Source organism: Pagrus pagrus (genome assembly GCF_965226575.1).
Source record: "Pagrus pagrus genome assembly, chromosome: 19".
NCBI lineage: Eukaryota > Metazoa > Chordata > Actinopteri > Spariformes > Sparidae > Pagrus > Pagrus pagrus.
The window spans coordinates 8631807-8648763 of NC_140203.1; the positions used below are offsets into that span (position 1 = coordinate 8631807).

General features: G+C 39.6%; 2 protein-coding genes across 2 annotated transcripts; one reads left to right on the forward strand and one right to left on the reverse strand.

Moving 5' to 3' along the window:
- The first annotated feature begins 630 nt into the window (after nt 1-630).
- Nucleotides 631-7963, forward strand: wdr45 (WD repeat domain 45). Its single transcript, XM_084382650.1, has 11 exons — nt 631-758; nt 963-1073; nt 1316-1390; nt 3107-3211; nt 3571-3676; nt 3780-3874; nt 3966-4045; nt 4134-4342; nt 5015-5116; nt 5206-5351; nt 7449-7963. The coding sequence occupies exons 2-11, from the start codon at nt 1025-1027 to the stop codon at nt 7556-7558; spliced, it is 1077 nt and encodes a 358-aa protein (XP_084238776.1). The 5' UTR covers nt 631-758; nt 963-1024; the 3' UTR covers nt 7559-7963.
- A 5603-nt stretch (nt 7964-13566) lies between these two features.
- lage3 (L antigen family member 3) lies at nt 13567-15041 on the reverse strand. Its single transcript, XM_084382682.1, has 3 exons — nt 14961-15041; nt 14122-14250; nt 13567-14030 (listed from the first exon to the last, which is right to left on the reverse strand). Exons 1-3 carry the CDS (start codon nt 15008-15010, stop codon nt 13916-13918), a joined length of 294 nt encoding a protein of 97 aa, XP_084238808.1. The 5' UTR covers nt 15011-15041; the 3' UTR covers nt 13567-13915.
- Nucleotides 15042-16957: the final 1916 nt, after the last annotated feature.

A 16957-nucleotide genomic window follows, 5' to 3' on the forward strand; every position in this document is an offset into this window, starting at 1 on the left:
ATCTCATCTCATTTTCTTGTCCACTTGATTCCTGATTAGGGTCGTGGGGTGTTGCCGCTTTAACCCCTCTTTCGGGGGTTTGTGGGGGTGCCGGGGTTCAACCTTCTGGTCGCTGGCTCGTCGCTGGTTCGACCTTCTGGTTGCTGGTCACCTGCTCTACCCACTGAGCTACAGCTGCCCCCTGTGTTAATGTTTCCAATAAAAAACATTTAAAAAAAAAAAAAAAAAAAGGCGAGGATCTGAATACTTTTTCCAGATTTTCATGTCTTGTGCAACCACGATGAAAACATTTTTTTGAGACATCAGTGACTAACCAAAGTGTATTTCATCAGCTGATTTCCTTCTTAGCATTGGATATTTATGTTATTTATGTCTTTTAACTCTAATAAAGATTGTATAATAGTTTATTTATGATATTCGTATCACTCGTTTTATCTTCTCTAATTTATTATATTCATTAAATTGTCTCCTAAAATGAAAATATAACATCTTTATATTGAAGTAACACGTTATTTGTCATTTTTAAATTAGATATTCTTCGTCTTTACGTGTTTTTATTCGCGTTTCTTTGATTTCTTCTTCCAAGTTTTATATGAACCGGAAGCGGAAGAAAACCGGAAGCACGTGCCGTATACGTCACTGTTGGAAAACAAAAACAAATCGACGTCTTGCAACATCTCTGTTGTTGTTTTTAAACCCCGTCTGGCCTGTTTACTGCTTTGTAAACATCCACATCGTCTCGAGTCTACATGTTCACGGTGAGACTGTTACATATTTCAAAATGTCGACGTAAAAACGTCACAGCAGCCGCGTTTACACCGCTGTTATCTGATGCTAATGTGTGCTAGCTAACTGTAGCTAACAACAGTGTTGACCCGCTGTCAGCTGAAGACTACAAGAAGACAGCAATCAACGTGTGTCGTCTTGAGCAGCCGTCATGTTTTTTTTCTCCCTGGTCACAGGTCGTCCGCTGGGTCCAGCTGAAGCTGTAGTTCACCGGTAACATCACGGTAGTTCAGCAGCCATGGCTCAGCAGAGAGGAGTCAACAGCCTGCAGTTCAACCAGGACCAGAGTGAGCTGAAAGCTAACACTTTGAGCTAACTGACAGCACACAGACATTATGTTTACATCTTCTTTACTGCTCTTATTTGTTCATTTATTATTTTTGTGATGTTACCTTAGACCCGGCTTCCTTGTGTTTGGCTTGACTATTGAGTGTTTATTCTGTAATCATAAGGTTTCCTGCTTTTGCCTAGTTGTCAATTTAAGGTGCTATATAAATAAAGTTTATTGTTATTCTTCTGTGAATCACAGGCTGTTTCTGCTGTGCTATGGAGACAGGGGTCAGGATTTACAACGTGGAGCCCCTGATGGAGAAAGGCCACCTGGGTGAGTGCATTTAACTGCCCCTCTGTCAAGTGTTTTTGTATTTGTGGAAAAATAAAACCCTGTGTGGTCAGGATTTGTTTCTCTAGGGGAATGTGGGTGAATTCAGTATTACCCATGCTGGTCAATGATTTTGTATAATTACATTATAATAATATCATCAGTACTGCTTCATTGGTAGTAATAATACTAATTGAGTGAGGATGATGTGATTATAAAATTCTGGGCCGATATTGACATTTAAAATAATGTTTTGTCGTTTTTTTAAGTTTTTTTCTTGTTGATTATTCCCCCTTCTGTGACAAAGAAACAAAAAAATATTCTCTCTAAAAAACAAACAAACCATGAACTGTTTTAAAGTCCATTTAGTCCTTCAAATATATTCATATAAAGCATAAAAAACATTAAAGAGATATTCTGGTATTTTGAAACTTGGGCCCTATATTTAGATGTTTTGAAATCAGTCCAGTAGATCCCCTCCGTTGGCAGCAATGGCTGCAACCTAATCCTTTCTGGCCACTCCAGCTGTCAAAGTTACTGTATGTCCACTAAAAGTGCTTCTTTGTGTCACTGACAGGCTGAGGTTGTTATTCTAAGTGTCTGACAACAATTACAGACATGATTCTGATAGAGAGAGACTTTCTGTTCAACAGTTAGATCCTTTTTGTAATCAGAAACACATTCAAGGAAAAGTCTTGCTCTGAAATCTCGCAAGAATTGTCAGTCAGACAACAGTGGTAAAGGTTGGAGAGAGGCGTTTGGAGTCTACCTCCCATGAACTGCCTGCAAGAGTTTTTTTTCCAAAGTCATGGCTGAATATTTAACTGATTTTGACAATCTAGATGAGGCAACAACTGTCACAACTCACCTTGCAAGATTTCAGAGTAAAAGCAAACCATTTTTAAAATGTTATTATAGTCTCTTGGCATTTAAAAATCGTTTTTACACATTCTTCATCGGAAGTAGTCGCAGTTTTCTTGCATTTTGTGCGAGTCAAATGATACAACAAATGCACATTGAGCCCAAAGAAGAAAGCCTGGGCTGACAAAGCAAGTTGATAAACTGTCATGTTGCCTGTTATCTCTGACTGAAGTTTTAGGTTTTGTCAAGCCAGCTCACGCAGAGAAAGCCTGGCTATGAAGTACTTGTTTAGTATCATGGGCCCTGCTCTACCTGCTGAGCCACACCTGCCCTAATGCCACAAAATGAGTGTGACATTAAAATCCACTTAAAATAGTTCTGTGAGGTCGAGTCTGGAAAGACAGCTTCACCTCCTGAAAATTACATTTTCCTGCTGTTGTTATTCAGTTTTATCAGCTCAGTGAAGTGTAAAACCTGAAGAAGTAGAGTTTTTACAAACCTGTTATATAGTTCATTAACATCTGTCAACTCATAATGAAGGTAAAAGTTAAAAAAATAAATATATAGATTTGGCAGGCTTGTCTACCTTGTTATATCCAAAAGTCTTTCTGCAAATGTAAAAGCAGCCTAATCCACTTTCACAAAGAGGCCTGTGATTAGTTTGGCAGCTGTGTATGTTAATACTTCAGGTACAGCTAAATTAATAAGGTGGCAGCGGATCATTGTAGAACCAGCTGTCAGTGGCTAAAATGCTGTCCAGACCGATGACTTTTATTACACGGGAGGAGGTGAACTATTTAATTATCCACCTCCACCTGTAATATTAAGACTTAATTTTTAATTTGTGTGTGTTTCCAGACCACGAGCAGGTAGGTAGCGTGGCCCTGTGCTCCATGCTGCATCGATCCAACCTGCTGGCTGTAGTTGGAGGAGGAGTCAACCCCAAGTTCTCAGAAATATCTGGTGAGTTCAATCAAGTCACATAACATCATTAAACACAACACACGCACACACAAGTCATTTATATGTTGAAAGAGGATATTGTAATCTGTTCTCCTCCACATACCGTCCGTAAAGTGATACCTTCATGGTAGGGGTGGGACAAAATATCGATACAGCAACATATCGTATGGCTCCCAGCTGTGATACGTTATTGATCCACTGGCGCTAAATATTGATATTTTTCTTCAAACTTGCAGGCGCTCTAAACAGTTTACCAGCAGTCTGACTTACCAAGTCACTTCATGACTCCTTGTGGTGTAGTTCTGTAAACTTTCTTCAAAAAAAACAAATTGTCTTATATGGTGATTGTTTCATTTCAGTGCTGATCTGGGATGATGCTCGGGAGTCACGAGACCCCAAAGACAAGCTGGTGCTGGAGTTCACCTTCACCAAACCTGTTCTAGCTGTTCGCATGAGGCATGACAAGTGAGTTTCATGCCTCACTGGCTCCACCTGTGCAGCTACGTGAAAAACAATACAATAAGCATAATTTAAGTTTATTAATTGTAATTATTTGCTTTTCCTCTAGGATCATTATTGTTTTAAAGAACAGGATCTATGTGTACAGTTTTCCAGACAACCCTGTTAAACTTTTTGAGTTTGACACCAGAGATAACCCCAAAGGTGAAGAGTCCATCTCTTGTTCTGTTCATTTTTCTTCCATCATGGCCTTCTGTTCAACATCTTAGTAAATTCAACTGTTTCTATCCTCCAGGCCTTTGCGATTTATGTCCCAGTCTGGAGAAACAGCTGCTGGTCTTTCCTGGTCACAAATGTGGCAGCCTGCAGCTGGTTGTAAGTTACAAACACACAGAGCATACCTCTGAATGAATCAACCAGTCGTTTAAAATGACAGTCATGTACAAACTGGTGTTTTCTTCAGGACTTATCCAACACCAAACCTGGAACATCGTCTGCACCTTTTACCATCAATGCCCACCAGAGTGAGATCGCCTGCGTGGCGCTGAACCAGCCCGGCAGCGTCGCCGCTTCAGCCTCACGTAAAGGGACACTCATCCGCCTGTTTGACACGACAACCAGAGACAAGCTGGTGGAGCTGCGGAGAGGAACTGACCCGGCCACCCTCTACTGGTACACACTCAAGTAGTGAAGGATAGTGTGTGTGTGTGGGTGTGTGTGGGTGTGTGTGTTTAAGGTGTCAGTATCATTGACATATAGAAAGATGAAGACATGACAGCCCTCCTAAAGTGAAGCCAAAACATCTGATATGCCATAATTGACCAGGAGAATAGAGGTCTACCTGGTAAACACCCACGTCTTAAAAAACGACATACCTCCAATTTGTAACGCAGACTATTTCTTATTAAATGTAGTCTCACAACCCAAACTTATGACATCATGGCGACATTATGCCGCTGTTTTCACAGACTGAGCAGCACTCCTCATGACAAGTAAAGTAAATTAGTGTAATGTAAAACTATAGGAATGCCCCTTTAAAATTGATGCTGTTCTTCAGTGAAAACAGCTTTAAATATGAACAACACAGGGACATGTTCAGCAGTATTTTGTCGGTGGATCAGTTTAAATTATTTTCAGTCTTCTCAAAACCAGGTGCTTCACTGGTGCACAATAAATACGATACAATGAAGTACAACAACTGCTTCAGGTAGTGGAAAGCAAAGCAAACTAAATATAACAACTCGGTGTGCTGGTCAAGTGTCTCCACTCTTCTAGAAAACAGGTATTTTGTGTTCAAGCTTGCTTCAGGCTCTCAGTCTTTCTCTGCTTTGTTTATTTTTCCAGCATCAACTTCAGCCATGACTCCTCGTTCCTCTGTGCCTCCAGCGACAAAGGCACCGTTCACATCTTCGCACTCAAAGACACTAAACTCAACCGCCGCTCCGCGTAAGACCAAACCCTGACCTCCAGTCACGTTTCTTTAACCCACAAACTGTCTTTTTATCTGTGAATGTTTCTTCCTCTGTATCCCGTAGACTGGCTCGTGTTGGGAAGGTGGGCCCTGTGATTGGTCAGTATGTGGACAGCCAGTGGTCATTGGCCAGCTTCACTGTGCCTGCTGAGTGTGCCTGCATCTGTGCTTTTGGAAAGAACACGTCCAAGAATGTCAATTCTGTCATCGGTGAGGAAACATGGAAAATCACACAATGTTTTTGTTTTAGTGCTTTCTTTATTTTTTTTTGTACTGTTAGAATACTGTACTATTATAGTAGATGCTCTCAATGTGTTTTACCTCATGTTTGTCATCAACAGGCATTTATTTGTTTGGCTGGACATGACTTGAGAATTCACAGGATGCACTTAACAGATTATTATTCCACTTCATTTTCTCATTCTGTAGGTTTTGTTTGCACCACAGTAAAAGACCAAGCATAAGTCACACTAGACTTAAGAGCTTCTACACGGAACTTTAATATCTTTGTTGATTCTGGTGGCCTCTGTGTACAAAATATGACAATGGTGAAGCAAATGGGGTTTTGCACCAGCACTTTGCCACACCAATTTGCTTTCTTGTAAACAGTTTTACTGCGCTGATAAGAGCGCCGCTCAGGCTGAGCTTTTTTTGGAGTAGGGCCACAGCGCATCCACCCGCCTTAAAACGGACATCTCCCAACCGTGGCTAAAGGGCCGTCCTCACCGAGAACAATAACTTTAAAATAGATGGTTTTAAAAATGTTTCTTAGTCAAGTGGATGGGGGAGTTCACGCCACAACTTTAACGAAATTGATAGCAATACAATACTTCATCATCATTTTGATGAATGACAGAAATGATTGATGACCCTTTTCAGATGGTCTACTTTAATAACTCAGTCTTGGATATTTATCCATCGTATTAAAAGTTTTACACATTACACATGAATAAATGTTATTTTACCTGAGAAAGACTGCCAGACGGCCCTTGGTGCTGATGGGGTCTCAGTTTGCTTTGATCGCCAGAATAACCAAAAGTAATGAATAAAAATTGTCTTCGAAAGACGACAAAGTGTGATTCTTCTAGCTCCTCATCTTTAAAGAACTTCATAAAACCATATCCTTCTGGGTTTTCTCTTTGTCTCTTTGTACAACAAAAAGCAATAACAGGTCTTTAATATCTCTTTTCCTCAGCTGGAGCATGCAGTATGTCCTTGGCGCTACTGTTTACAGAACGTTACTGTCATCCGTGTGGATGCGAACATTGTTATCTTTATAGTTACTGTTGTAGAGATCATTCTTGGTGTTGATGGCCCTTAACCCATAACAACCCCCTTCTGCCCCTCAGCCAAGCCTGTGCTGCACTCAGTGCTTTTATAGCTTCTCACTAAATCTCTGTGGTTTAGTTTCTCTCCTGCATCCGTTTGTACTTTCTGATATCTGCTGTATTTTATTGTTTCATCACATTCGCTTTCAGCTGTTTTCAGAAGTCGTGATAAGTTACTGCTGGGGAAAACATTTCCTGCTTTTGCTGCTTCAAAATAAATGCTTTTAAATAACTTAATGACGGAGGGCTTTTACCGTGAAGAATTGATAGGAAATAATACATGTTTATAACAGCTTTAGTGGAGCTTTGTCAGCAGAGTGTTAACTGCCGCTCCTTTGACTGCTACACAAGCGCTTTACCAGTTAAAGACACACCTTCAAGAAAGACACAATGTTGTAATGGAAATGCAAATCTCTGACATGCTGGGCAGGATACGCAGAGCCAGCACGTATTTTGAAAAAACTCTACCTGTACAACCAGACCTCCTGAGGTGGGTCTCCTCAATTAATCCTGGGCCATAAAAAAGATTTTTATTTTGTGATTTATCCAACCTGGATGAGTCGGAATCCAACTTGCTGATAGCCATTAAGAAATAGCCAATCTTCTTGCTCCTGGTCTTGTTTGCTCATGAAGGTCAATTGGGACTGTTTTATAACCAGTTAAAAGCTCCTTGTAGTACATTTCAACGAAATCTTCCTTATCATATCAAAACATTTTTTTTTTTTTTTTTTTAAATTAAACCTTTGTTTGTTTTTATGTTTTCCACATTACTTCTGTCATCCTCCAACGTCTCAGTGCTGCCACACTTCAGATGGCAGCATTCGCTCGTGGCCGGTCCAATCACAGCACTCTGTGCCAACAATTAGAGTTGTTTGTGTCCTATTAAGACATGAGCTCCAGAATGTGTTATTCACATCACTGTATCACAGCATTCGACTCAGCGTTGAAGATGTTATTTATCTTCTCTCCCCTCCTGCAGCCATATGTGTGGACGGGACCTTCCATAAGTACGTGTTCACCCCCGATGGAAACTGCAACCGAGAAGCCTTCGATGTGTATCTGGATATATGTGATGATGACGACTTCTGAGGCCAGTTCAGAGACATTACTGGAAGGACAAGGACGTGAGGACAAAGAGGAAACATGAGGAGGACAACGATGACAAATGAAAGTGACTGGAGTTAATGATTATTGTTGTGTCTTGGAGACAGATGGGAAAATGTCCTGAGACAGAGAATCAGAGACGTGGAGAAACAGACTTTATACTGAGGCCTGTTTGTGTTTGTAATCAGTCGTATTACAGTATGTAGCAGCCTCCAATATAAACACAGTTTTATATTAACTCATAATGTTGTTGCATCAGGAGTCTAACTGAAAAAAATCTTAAATGACAAATACATTTAAATCTTGGAAGCTTAGTGATTTGCTGTGTTTATGAGAGGTTATTAGTTTGAACAAATACTGAAATTAAAATGTGTTTTTGCTAAGAAATCAGTTTAAGCATCCCTGGTGTTTGTTATGATTTGTTTACCTATTTTGGAACTACAAAAAAGGAAGAAATGGAAGCTTAATTTATGTTATGCAGTGCTGGAGCCCCAGGAGACACTTGCATGTGGTTTAGTGGGAACAAAAGTGTATTGAATCACCCCTGGATTTCATCTAGATACCACAAACTTGAAATGAAAACTGTAAATGGAGTCTTTGTCTTTTTGGAGTTAAAGACAAGGCTTTAAAGGATTAGTTTTAATGTTTGGTGAAATACACTAATCTGCTTTGTCAAAAGGCTTCAACTAACAGCCAGTCAGCACAAAGGCTGGAGACAAGGAAAACAGCAGGTGTATAATGTATAATTTTATCTCCATTCAAGTTAGCCAGGGGCTAATGTGGAGGCTATGAAGAGAATCCAGGTAATTTTATAAACTTTTTTGGCTCACTCAGGAGTTTGCATTGGAAGGACTGGAGCTCCATTTCCAACGCTGCATCCAGTTCTCTTTATACTTCCTTTATGCTAAACTAAGAAATCTGGAGGTTGTCAATAACCGGCTGAAGTCTCGGTAAATCCGATGACATACAAGACAGTATCATCAGCATAGAAAGGAACATTGCAAAGCTCTGTTTTTAAAATAGTATGTATAGAGTAAATAACATGAGGCCAAATATCAATCCTGGTGGGACACCTTTATCAAGCATCAGCAACAGTCTGAACTGTACCGGGAAAATTTTGAACCAGCTGTAAACAGAAGTTAACAAAATGCTGTGATTAGCTGTATCAAAAGCCTTGAAATGATTAACTTCTTGTCCACTTAGTGTTTTTTCAGTCAGGAAAGTGATGGCTGTGTGCTCAGGAGTGCTGAGATGAAGCGTTCAACAAGAAAAAATGCTGCACGTGCGTCTTGTCTCTGAACAATATGTTGACAACCGCCGCTGTAAGATCGACACTGCCCCTTTGCGGTTTACTATCTGTTTATGTTTTATTTGAGATCAGGACATCAGAGCAAGGAGGACATGGGTGCATGATCCATAGGAGACAAATATACAGTGAATATTATTGCCTAGGCCAGGAGAAAGAAAAAAGTGACAGTGACATCACCAGTGCCTTTCTGAAAATTTGAGAGACTTTCAAAAGCAGCTGAGGCGGAGCGCTCTGAAAAAAGACACTGGGCGCTGCGCCTTGTCTCTGGACGGCTGCCTGCTGCCACAGATGTTCGCTCCTCATTGGGAACAATTGAAAAAAGATACTGGCGCTCAGAAAAAAATGCTATGTGGACACAGGCCCTAATAGTGCAGCAATGCAGTACAGTATATTAAGCCAGTTGATGTCGTAAAGCCCGGCTGCTGTAAGCTGAAGGACATTAGTGTCCTTCAGAAAGATTGGTAGTAACAGGCCCCAAAAACTCAGATTATGTTGCAGTAAACAGTACACATATTATTTAGTTTTGAAGTTTGACTGTGGGAGTCTTCACACAAAAACTCTGCAGCATCTTTGGTGTCACTTTACTCTTTGGGCTGCAGATCAAGTAGAAAAACTTAACACCCTCTCAGTGACACAGTCAAGACAGGGAAGTGTTGCCTTTGAGTTGAGTTCACAGTTTTAAAAAATAATTTAAAGTAGAGTCCAGTGTTGAGGTGATTAACAGCCTCATATTATTTTTCCACGCTGCTGATTTCTCGATTTCACTGACTTAGCAAGAAAGTAAATGTTATAAAAATTTGGGTAAAGATCAGAATAAAAGTGTTATTACTGCACCGATTGCTCCATTGACTCTAAATGAGTCATAAAGTAATGAGAGCCTGCTCCGCTTTAATGTCAAATGTAATTATTTCAAAGCTTCATACTTCACAGTGTAGTGTTTTCCTGCAGTGGTTCCCGAAGTCTTGTTTTCTCTTGTATATTTGTATTAAGCTCCATCCCTCTGCTAAAGTTTCTGCATAAGTTAACTCTGTCATCATTTGCTCTGGCAGCTTACATGTGCAAATCCACAGATTACTGTTTTTTAACAGGGAGATTATAGAAGTTTCAGTTAAGTCTTGAAATGTTTTTGGGTGTCCTCTAACTGGGCCGAGGTACATGCATGCTGCTCATCTGTAATCCAAAAATCCACCAAAATGCCTGAGTCATATTAACTATGAAGGTTTGCCTCTTTTGGCAGGGCAGCTTTAAAGTTTTGGCAAGTGGACGATGTTGTGCAGCAGCTTGTGGCATCCTCTGGAGTCCAAAAAATACTTGACAGATGATCGAACAAATCATCACCATCACAGGCAAACTTCATTTCCTTTTTTTTATGTCCTCAAGGTCACGTGGTGTGGAGCATAAATCAATCATATCAATGGCAGGAGAGCCGCTGGTCTGGCAGGCCGGTCAAGACTTACCGCTGGTGGAGATCCTCTCCTGGCCTGTTGCAATCCAAAGCCGACACTGAGTATTTTGTTCTGAAAAAGTTAGCTAGCTTCATTTGACCAGAAAACTTGAGAAAGAAAAGCTGCATAGCTTATGTATTGATTAATTTTAAAACTTGTTTTATTACCAGGCAGCAAAAAACAACTCAACTTTAAACAACCAACTAATGGCAGGAAGGAGTCAATACAAAAAAGGGAAAGAAAACAGCTGCAAAAGTTAAACAAAAACAACTTCAAGTTGCCTCATAACAGCTGTTGACTTCTGCAGTGACTGGCATTTTGTCTTGTCAACCTTACCTAAACTGGAAGCTACCATCTGCTCAGGTAAGCAGCCTAAACAGATGCACGCATTCAGATGTGACCGAGCAACTCCAGAGCTAACGTCACAGTGAAGGAACAAGAGTGACAGAAGTGTTCTCAGCATCATGTAGTAAAAGTACGTATGCGTCCTTTTATCTGGATCCAAACCAGAAGTTAATGGGGTCTATCCTGGGCCGAGACTCATCCTCTGTCCAAGTCTCATGGAAATCTGTTCAGTAGTTTTTATATAATCCTGCTAACAAACCAACAAACAAACGCACACGGGTGAAAACATAACCTCCTCGGCGTGCGCAGTAACAAATAAAAAAGGCCTGAATAAATACATGACTTTAGCTTCCCTCTGCACTGTTGATCAAACTGCATGTTGTTGTGAACCAGCTCATGTTTGTTCTCCAGATGTTCCTCCAGATGCAGCAGCGCATGTTGTTGATTGTTACTAAACTGCCCTGAACCTGTTGTACCTGCAGTTGTGCAACAGATCCCACGGTGACATTTCAAACACTAACCTCGTGCCCCTGCCCTCACATTTACTCTGATACATCTGAGCTTTGGTTTCAGCTCCTGTTGATTCACAACAGCCGTTTACATTAGGCTTTTTACAGCCACTTGTCATTTGTGCAAGTGGGATGATGTTTAAATGTCAGCGATGATGAGTCACTCAGATGAAAACAAACTCAAAAAAATGCTCTTTTAATGCGTGTGTGGCCTCAGCTGTCATGTTGAAATAAAAACCTGTTTTACTACAGATGACAGCAGATGTAACTGCCAGACTGTGAATACTTTAATCATTTTCTCGTGTTTTCTGACAGTGTCTGTGGAAATGTATTCATTTGTATCATTTAAAGTTTCATGTGTTGATTTATTTTACTGCAGAAACATTTTCATGTGTTGTCATTTATATCAACCCACGGTAATAGGGTCAGGGTTAGGTTTGGCTCAGTTAAGACGGACCCTGCACAGACTGATACCGCCTGAAACGCTGGGTCATGGTTCGCTTCCAAATGGACCCTGCTGCGGTTCATTTTTGGTGTGAATGAACGCAGACCATTTACTGGATTTATGATTATATCCAGTAATATATTATATTATAGTTTTGTAATTTTAGCACAATTTTAAGCGCTTCATTACTAATACCAAAAGCAATGTTATTGATCTGTTGCCAAGCCGTGTATTCATGTGAAGTCATTTCAGTGAGGTTCTCAGTGCAGTATTTCCCACTATTAACAGGTCAAAGGTTGATAAAACTGCTGTTCGTGTATCCTACACACTGTGACTGCATAAAAAGTGTGTGACAGTGATCCTGTACAATCATTACTGTACAAGACTTATCCTTTTTATCTTGTCATTATTCAACATGAGGTTGATTTGGAGTCTAAAAATAATAATAATGCTGATGATCAGCCTCGTTATTTCTCCATGAGCTCTTTGTGACATCAAGGAACATAACTACACATCAGATGGATTAAAGTGATTTGCCCACTTGGACCCTGATGAAGCACTAACAATGCAGGAATGCCAAAACTGTCCAATCAATGAGTTACCTGTCAGTCTGTGTGACTTCATGTTTACTCCTCCTGGTTCGTTTGTAGAAACCGGACCAGAACTAAAATACAACAATGTACCTCTCTTTTCAGGTGGACCAAATCAACCCAACTACAGGTGTGCAACTCTTAGTTTGTAAAGTAACTAAAGTTATCAGTTAAATGTGTACTAAAGTACAATATTTCCCTCTGAAATGTAGTGGAGTGGAAGTAGAGAGTGACATGACAAGACTCAGTAAATAAACCTAGTTAGAGTCCATCTCTGTTTATCAGACATGTCATTGAGGATTTTCCAACATCAACATCTTTTCTCTTTCTTTGATTCATTTCGAACTGTGCAGAACAAAGTATCCAATTATAGACTCTTATTTTCTTGATTAAAGGAAGCACATCCGCACATCTTTATCCAGTGTAATTCCACCTGACCGAGATGAAACAGATGAAGGAATAAGATCTGTTTCGTATGCTTCTATAAATATCTGCATTTATCAGACTGCTGTTATCATCTCAAAGTAGCCGAATGCTTTTATTGTGAAAAAGGAAAGAACAGAGTCAATGAGACGTCTGATGGTCTGAAGTTTCATTACACCTGCGTCAGTCACTGCAGAGCTTCATTTCCTTTTCACTGTGAAGTTTTCCACTTATCATGCTGTCAGTAGGACAGAAAGTTGTTTACCTCACTGTGTTTATGACAAATTAATGTTTTCATTTAACATTTTAACAAACAGCTGACAGAGAGGTGTGGCTGCTTTAACAAAGAGCTGAGATGTTTTTATTTCCTCCTCTCCTGAGAGGAAAGAGACTTTTTTAGTTTCCCTGATACAAAATCAGGGAAAAAAAACGTCGTGATGAATGTCTGATCATGTGGCGCCCTCTGCTGGATAATCATCAGTGATATTTCTCTGTGGGTTCATCACTGCCAGATGCCATTGTCACATCACACAATTGTCATTTGCCATTTTAACTTTCATAACAGTGAAGAACTCAGTCAAATCCTTTTCCACCAAAAGGAAAGAGAAAGAGATTGACTGACATGATGAGAAGACTGGTTGCACTGTGTAAAAGATAAGAAATTGTGTCGGGTGCTCTTGAAAAAACTGGAAGAAAAAAAAAAAAAAAAGAGTACTTAAAAAATGGAAAGGCACTCTAAATAAAAGAAAATGTGTCGAACAATAAAGAAAATATTAAAAAGTCTTTGTCATTTGCTCCAACCCATCCTCGGTCCAAGTTTTATGGGAAATCGTTCATGACAAACCAACAAACAAAGAGACACAGAAGAAAACATAACCTCCTTGGAGGAGGTAGTGAGTGTCAACAATAAAAATCTTTACAAACGTACATATTTAACAACTTTCTCTTTAATGAAAAAACTCTGTACAGCACTGTCACTGGAATTTACCACAGTAACAGATCATTACACCACCAGATCTTACGTAGTTTGTGACTTATTTTTATTTCCCCAGAAAATACCAGAAGCTTTTTTACTTTAACAAAGGTAGTTAAAATAAAAACCCAACTACAATCAAACCACTTAGTCCCACTTAAAGAATCAGACATCAGATTTTCCTGCTTGAAACAACCACAGTTTAAGCTGCCAGTCCTCAGAGTCACTCCCTGTTTTTCTCCCAGAGTCGACTCCAAGTGGAGGATGAGAGGATCAATTCAGTCCTGAAACATCTGTCAGGCTTCACTGTGAAACAGGAGGTCCAAGCATCTCCATGGTCTCCAGAACGAGCGACAGATGATCCAGGAATGAGTTCACAGAGACTCTGAGGATACGAGCTTCATCTGCGCTCCACCTCCTGAAACACAAGAAGAAGAAGTTCAGCAGAAGACAACGACAGTGGGACTGTGAGATAAAGGCTGAGGAGGGTTGAAGCCGTGTTTTCTCACACAGACAGCTTGCTGCCGGACACTGTGAGCTGTTTGCTGATGCCACCTTTCCTTGGCTCTCGATCCGGTGACAGAGAGTGCAGAGCGATGTCGGCCTCACGAGATGACGGGAAGGGAACTTCCAGAGAGCTGCACGAGGGTCAAGGAATCTATCACTGTCTGTGTCTAAAAAGAAAATCTTCTTTTTTGTTGTTTGCATACGGTCATTGACGGTAAAGTCAATATACACAGACATATATATTGTCAGAAGTGAAGGGAAGTACCTTATACATGTACTCAAGTGCAATTTTGAGGTACTTTTTCTTTGGCTACCATATCTTTGGCTAGAAGAGAGGAAACTTGTTCATAAACACAGAGGTTATAGAGTAGTATCTGAAGTACACATAAAATAAATCACTTGATGGTCAGGCTTCATCTGTCCATTTTGAGGGGGGGATACAAATTCTGGCAGACAGGTTAACAGTCTGAAATAATATGTCTCCCCCCATATCTTTGGCTAGAAGAGAGGAAACTTGTTCATAATCACAGAGGTTATAGAGTAGTATCTGAAGTACACATAAAATAAATTATTAGATGGTCAGGCTTCATCTGTCCATTTTGAGGCGGTGATACAAATTCTGGCAGACAGGTTAACAGCGTTTAATAGACATAGACAAATGTCTTCTCACATGTTCAGTAGACATAGACAGTGCGCATGGCGACATATTTTTGGCACAAATGGAACCCCATAATGGCTAACCGTTAACATGGCGTCTTTCTTTAATAAACATAAAGATAGCTCTTTAAAGAACACATATATGACTGAAAGATGAATATCCAGAGCTGACGTTAAAGGATACAACTCCAGTTGGCCCGTCCCATCGTTCGTTCCTCCGTCTATTGTCGCCATCTTGCTTGTTGTGTTGAAGAAGAAGAACAACTTCCGGTTTGATCTTCTCTTCTTCTGCGGCAGAGACACAGATTGTAGCTGCCGCCCCCCAGCGGCGCACTACAGTATTACAACTGTCTCAAAAATGACAGCTAAATAAAAATACAATAACATATGATTTGGTCGATTTTATATATTCTACCATTGACACTTTCATATTTAGCATACAGGCTTTTGTCCTGAAATGTTATTTATGACAAGGCTTTGTGTTGCCTATATATAAATAAGAATAAGGTCAAAGTAGCAAAACTTCAATTTAAAGATACAAGTTTAAATATACACCCCAAATACTTCGGTAAAAGTCGTTAATATTATCAGCAAAAGGTCCTTGAATGTATCATCAGAACCCCAACCCGAATGCCACGCCAGCTGGATCGCAGTCTCTCCATGCAGGTTGTTTCTTGTTCTTTACCTGCAACTCTATGAGAAAAAAAAGGCTTATACTTTCCCCTCACAAACACAAAAAGTGCATCTGTTGTTTACAGTTGGAAAGAAATTAGATATTAGCTTCAATAGGGTAGTAATACTACTTGTGTACAATGTTAAATAGAAACAAAAATGCAATATGCAAACAAGGCTATCTAATTAAATGTTTCCTAATTTGCATAACTGTCTAGAACTAAAATAAACTCTTAAATGTGTATTTTGGACATTTTCTTTCCAGCAGTTTGAAAGAAGACATGTTAATTTATTCATTGAATGCTTTATTTCTATACTCATTTTTGTGACCCTTTAGAAGCAAAATAGACTTGAAACCAGTAAAATGATGTTTTCAACATTACATGCAGCTGTTAAGATTTAATAGAAAAATAAAACTCAAGAAAAAAATGCAAATATATTAAACAGTTAAAAGTGCTGGTGTGGTCCCCCTGACTGTTATGACATCATTAGATTATTAATACTGAAGCATCAGTGTGTAAGCAGCATGTCACTGCTTAATATACAATTAGCTAGTTTAGTCCAGTGGTTCTCATCCTAGGTTTCATCAGGTCCCGCCAAAGGGTCACCACCACATAAGTATAAGTGGTCATGAGATGATTAACAGGAGTGGAAACAGTTCTAATACACACATTTTTTCAGTTTTTTGACTTTTTCTCTAATATATAATTGTTGGTGAAATGCTGTCTTATTTCAGCATTTATTGAAATTAAATAATGTGAGAAGTTTCGAGGGGGAAAATATTCGTGGAGTGGTGCTGTAAACAGCTCACAGAAATCTGAAATGTGACACGACGACACACAGTTATTTTGTAAGGCATCAAAACCAAAAGGGTCAGAAATCACCAGTTAATATTTTGTCATGTGTTGTATTTTAAAAGCTTGTTATATTATCCATTATTCACCATCCGTTCAAATATTAAACTGAAAAACAATACTGGACATACCCAAGTTAAGGACAATCAGCCTACCTCAAAACTTCACCACTACATACATGTATAAAGGAGGTAGATCCTAAAATTGAAAGCAGCATCAATTGTATTAATTCAAATGTAAATCACGACAGGTGTCTGAGGCCCTCTAGTGTTGTTAACCTGATAGTACCACAGTGAAGACGACATCACTACTGTAGTTGAAAGATTTTACACTTCAATATACGTATGTGTGAATGCCACCTTGAAAACATGGCAGTTTCAGCAGTAACACACAATTTGCGTTAAAGTAGGCGCTTGGAAAGAGACAGAAATAGCAAGACCACTGAGAAAACCAGGGTAGCTTTTGTCCCCTCATAGAGAGCATTTGAATCACTTGATCTCAGAGTATGGAAACCTTGCTGTGTGCACATGCACTTCACATGAATGTGACATCTATAATTGTAAGAAATAATAATAAGGGGCCAATGGATTTTATTCTTTCATTGCTTAAAATATGCCATGGATCGAGCCTATTGATTCTTATTTAACAGTGTGTT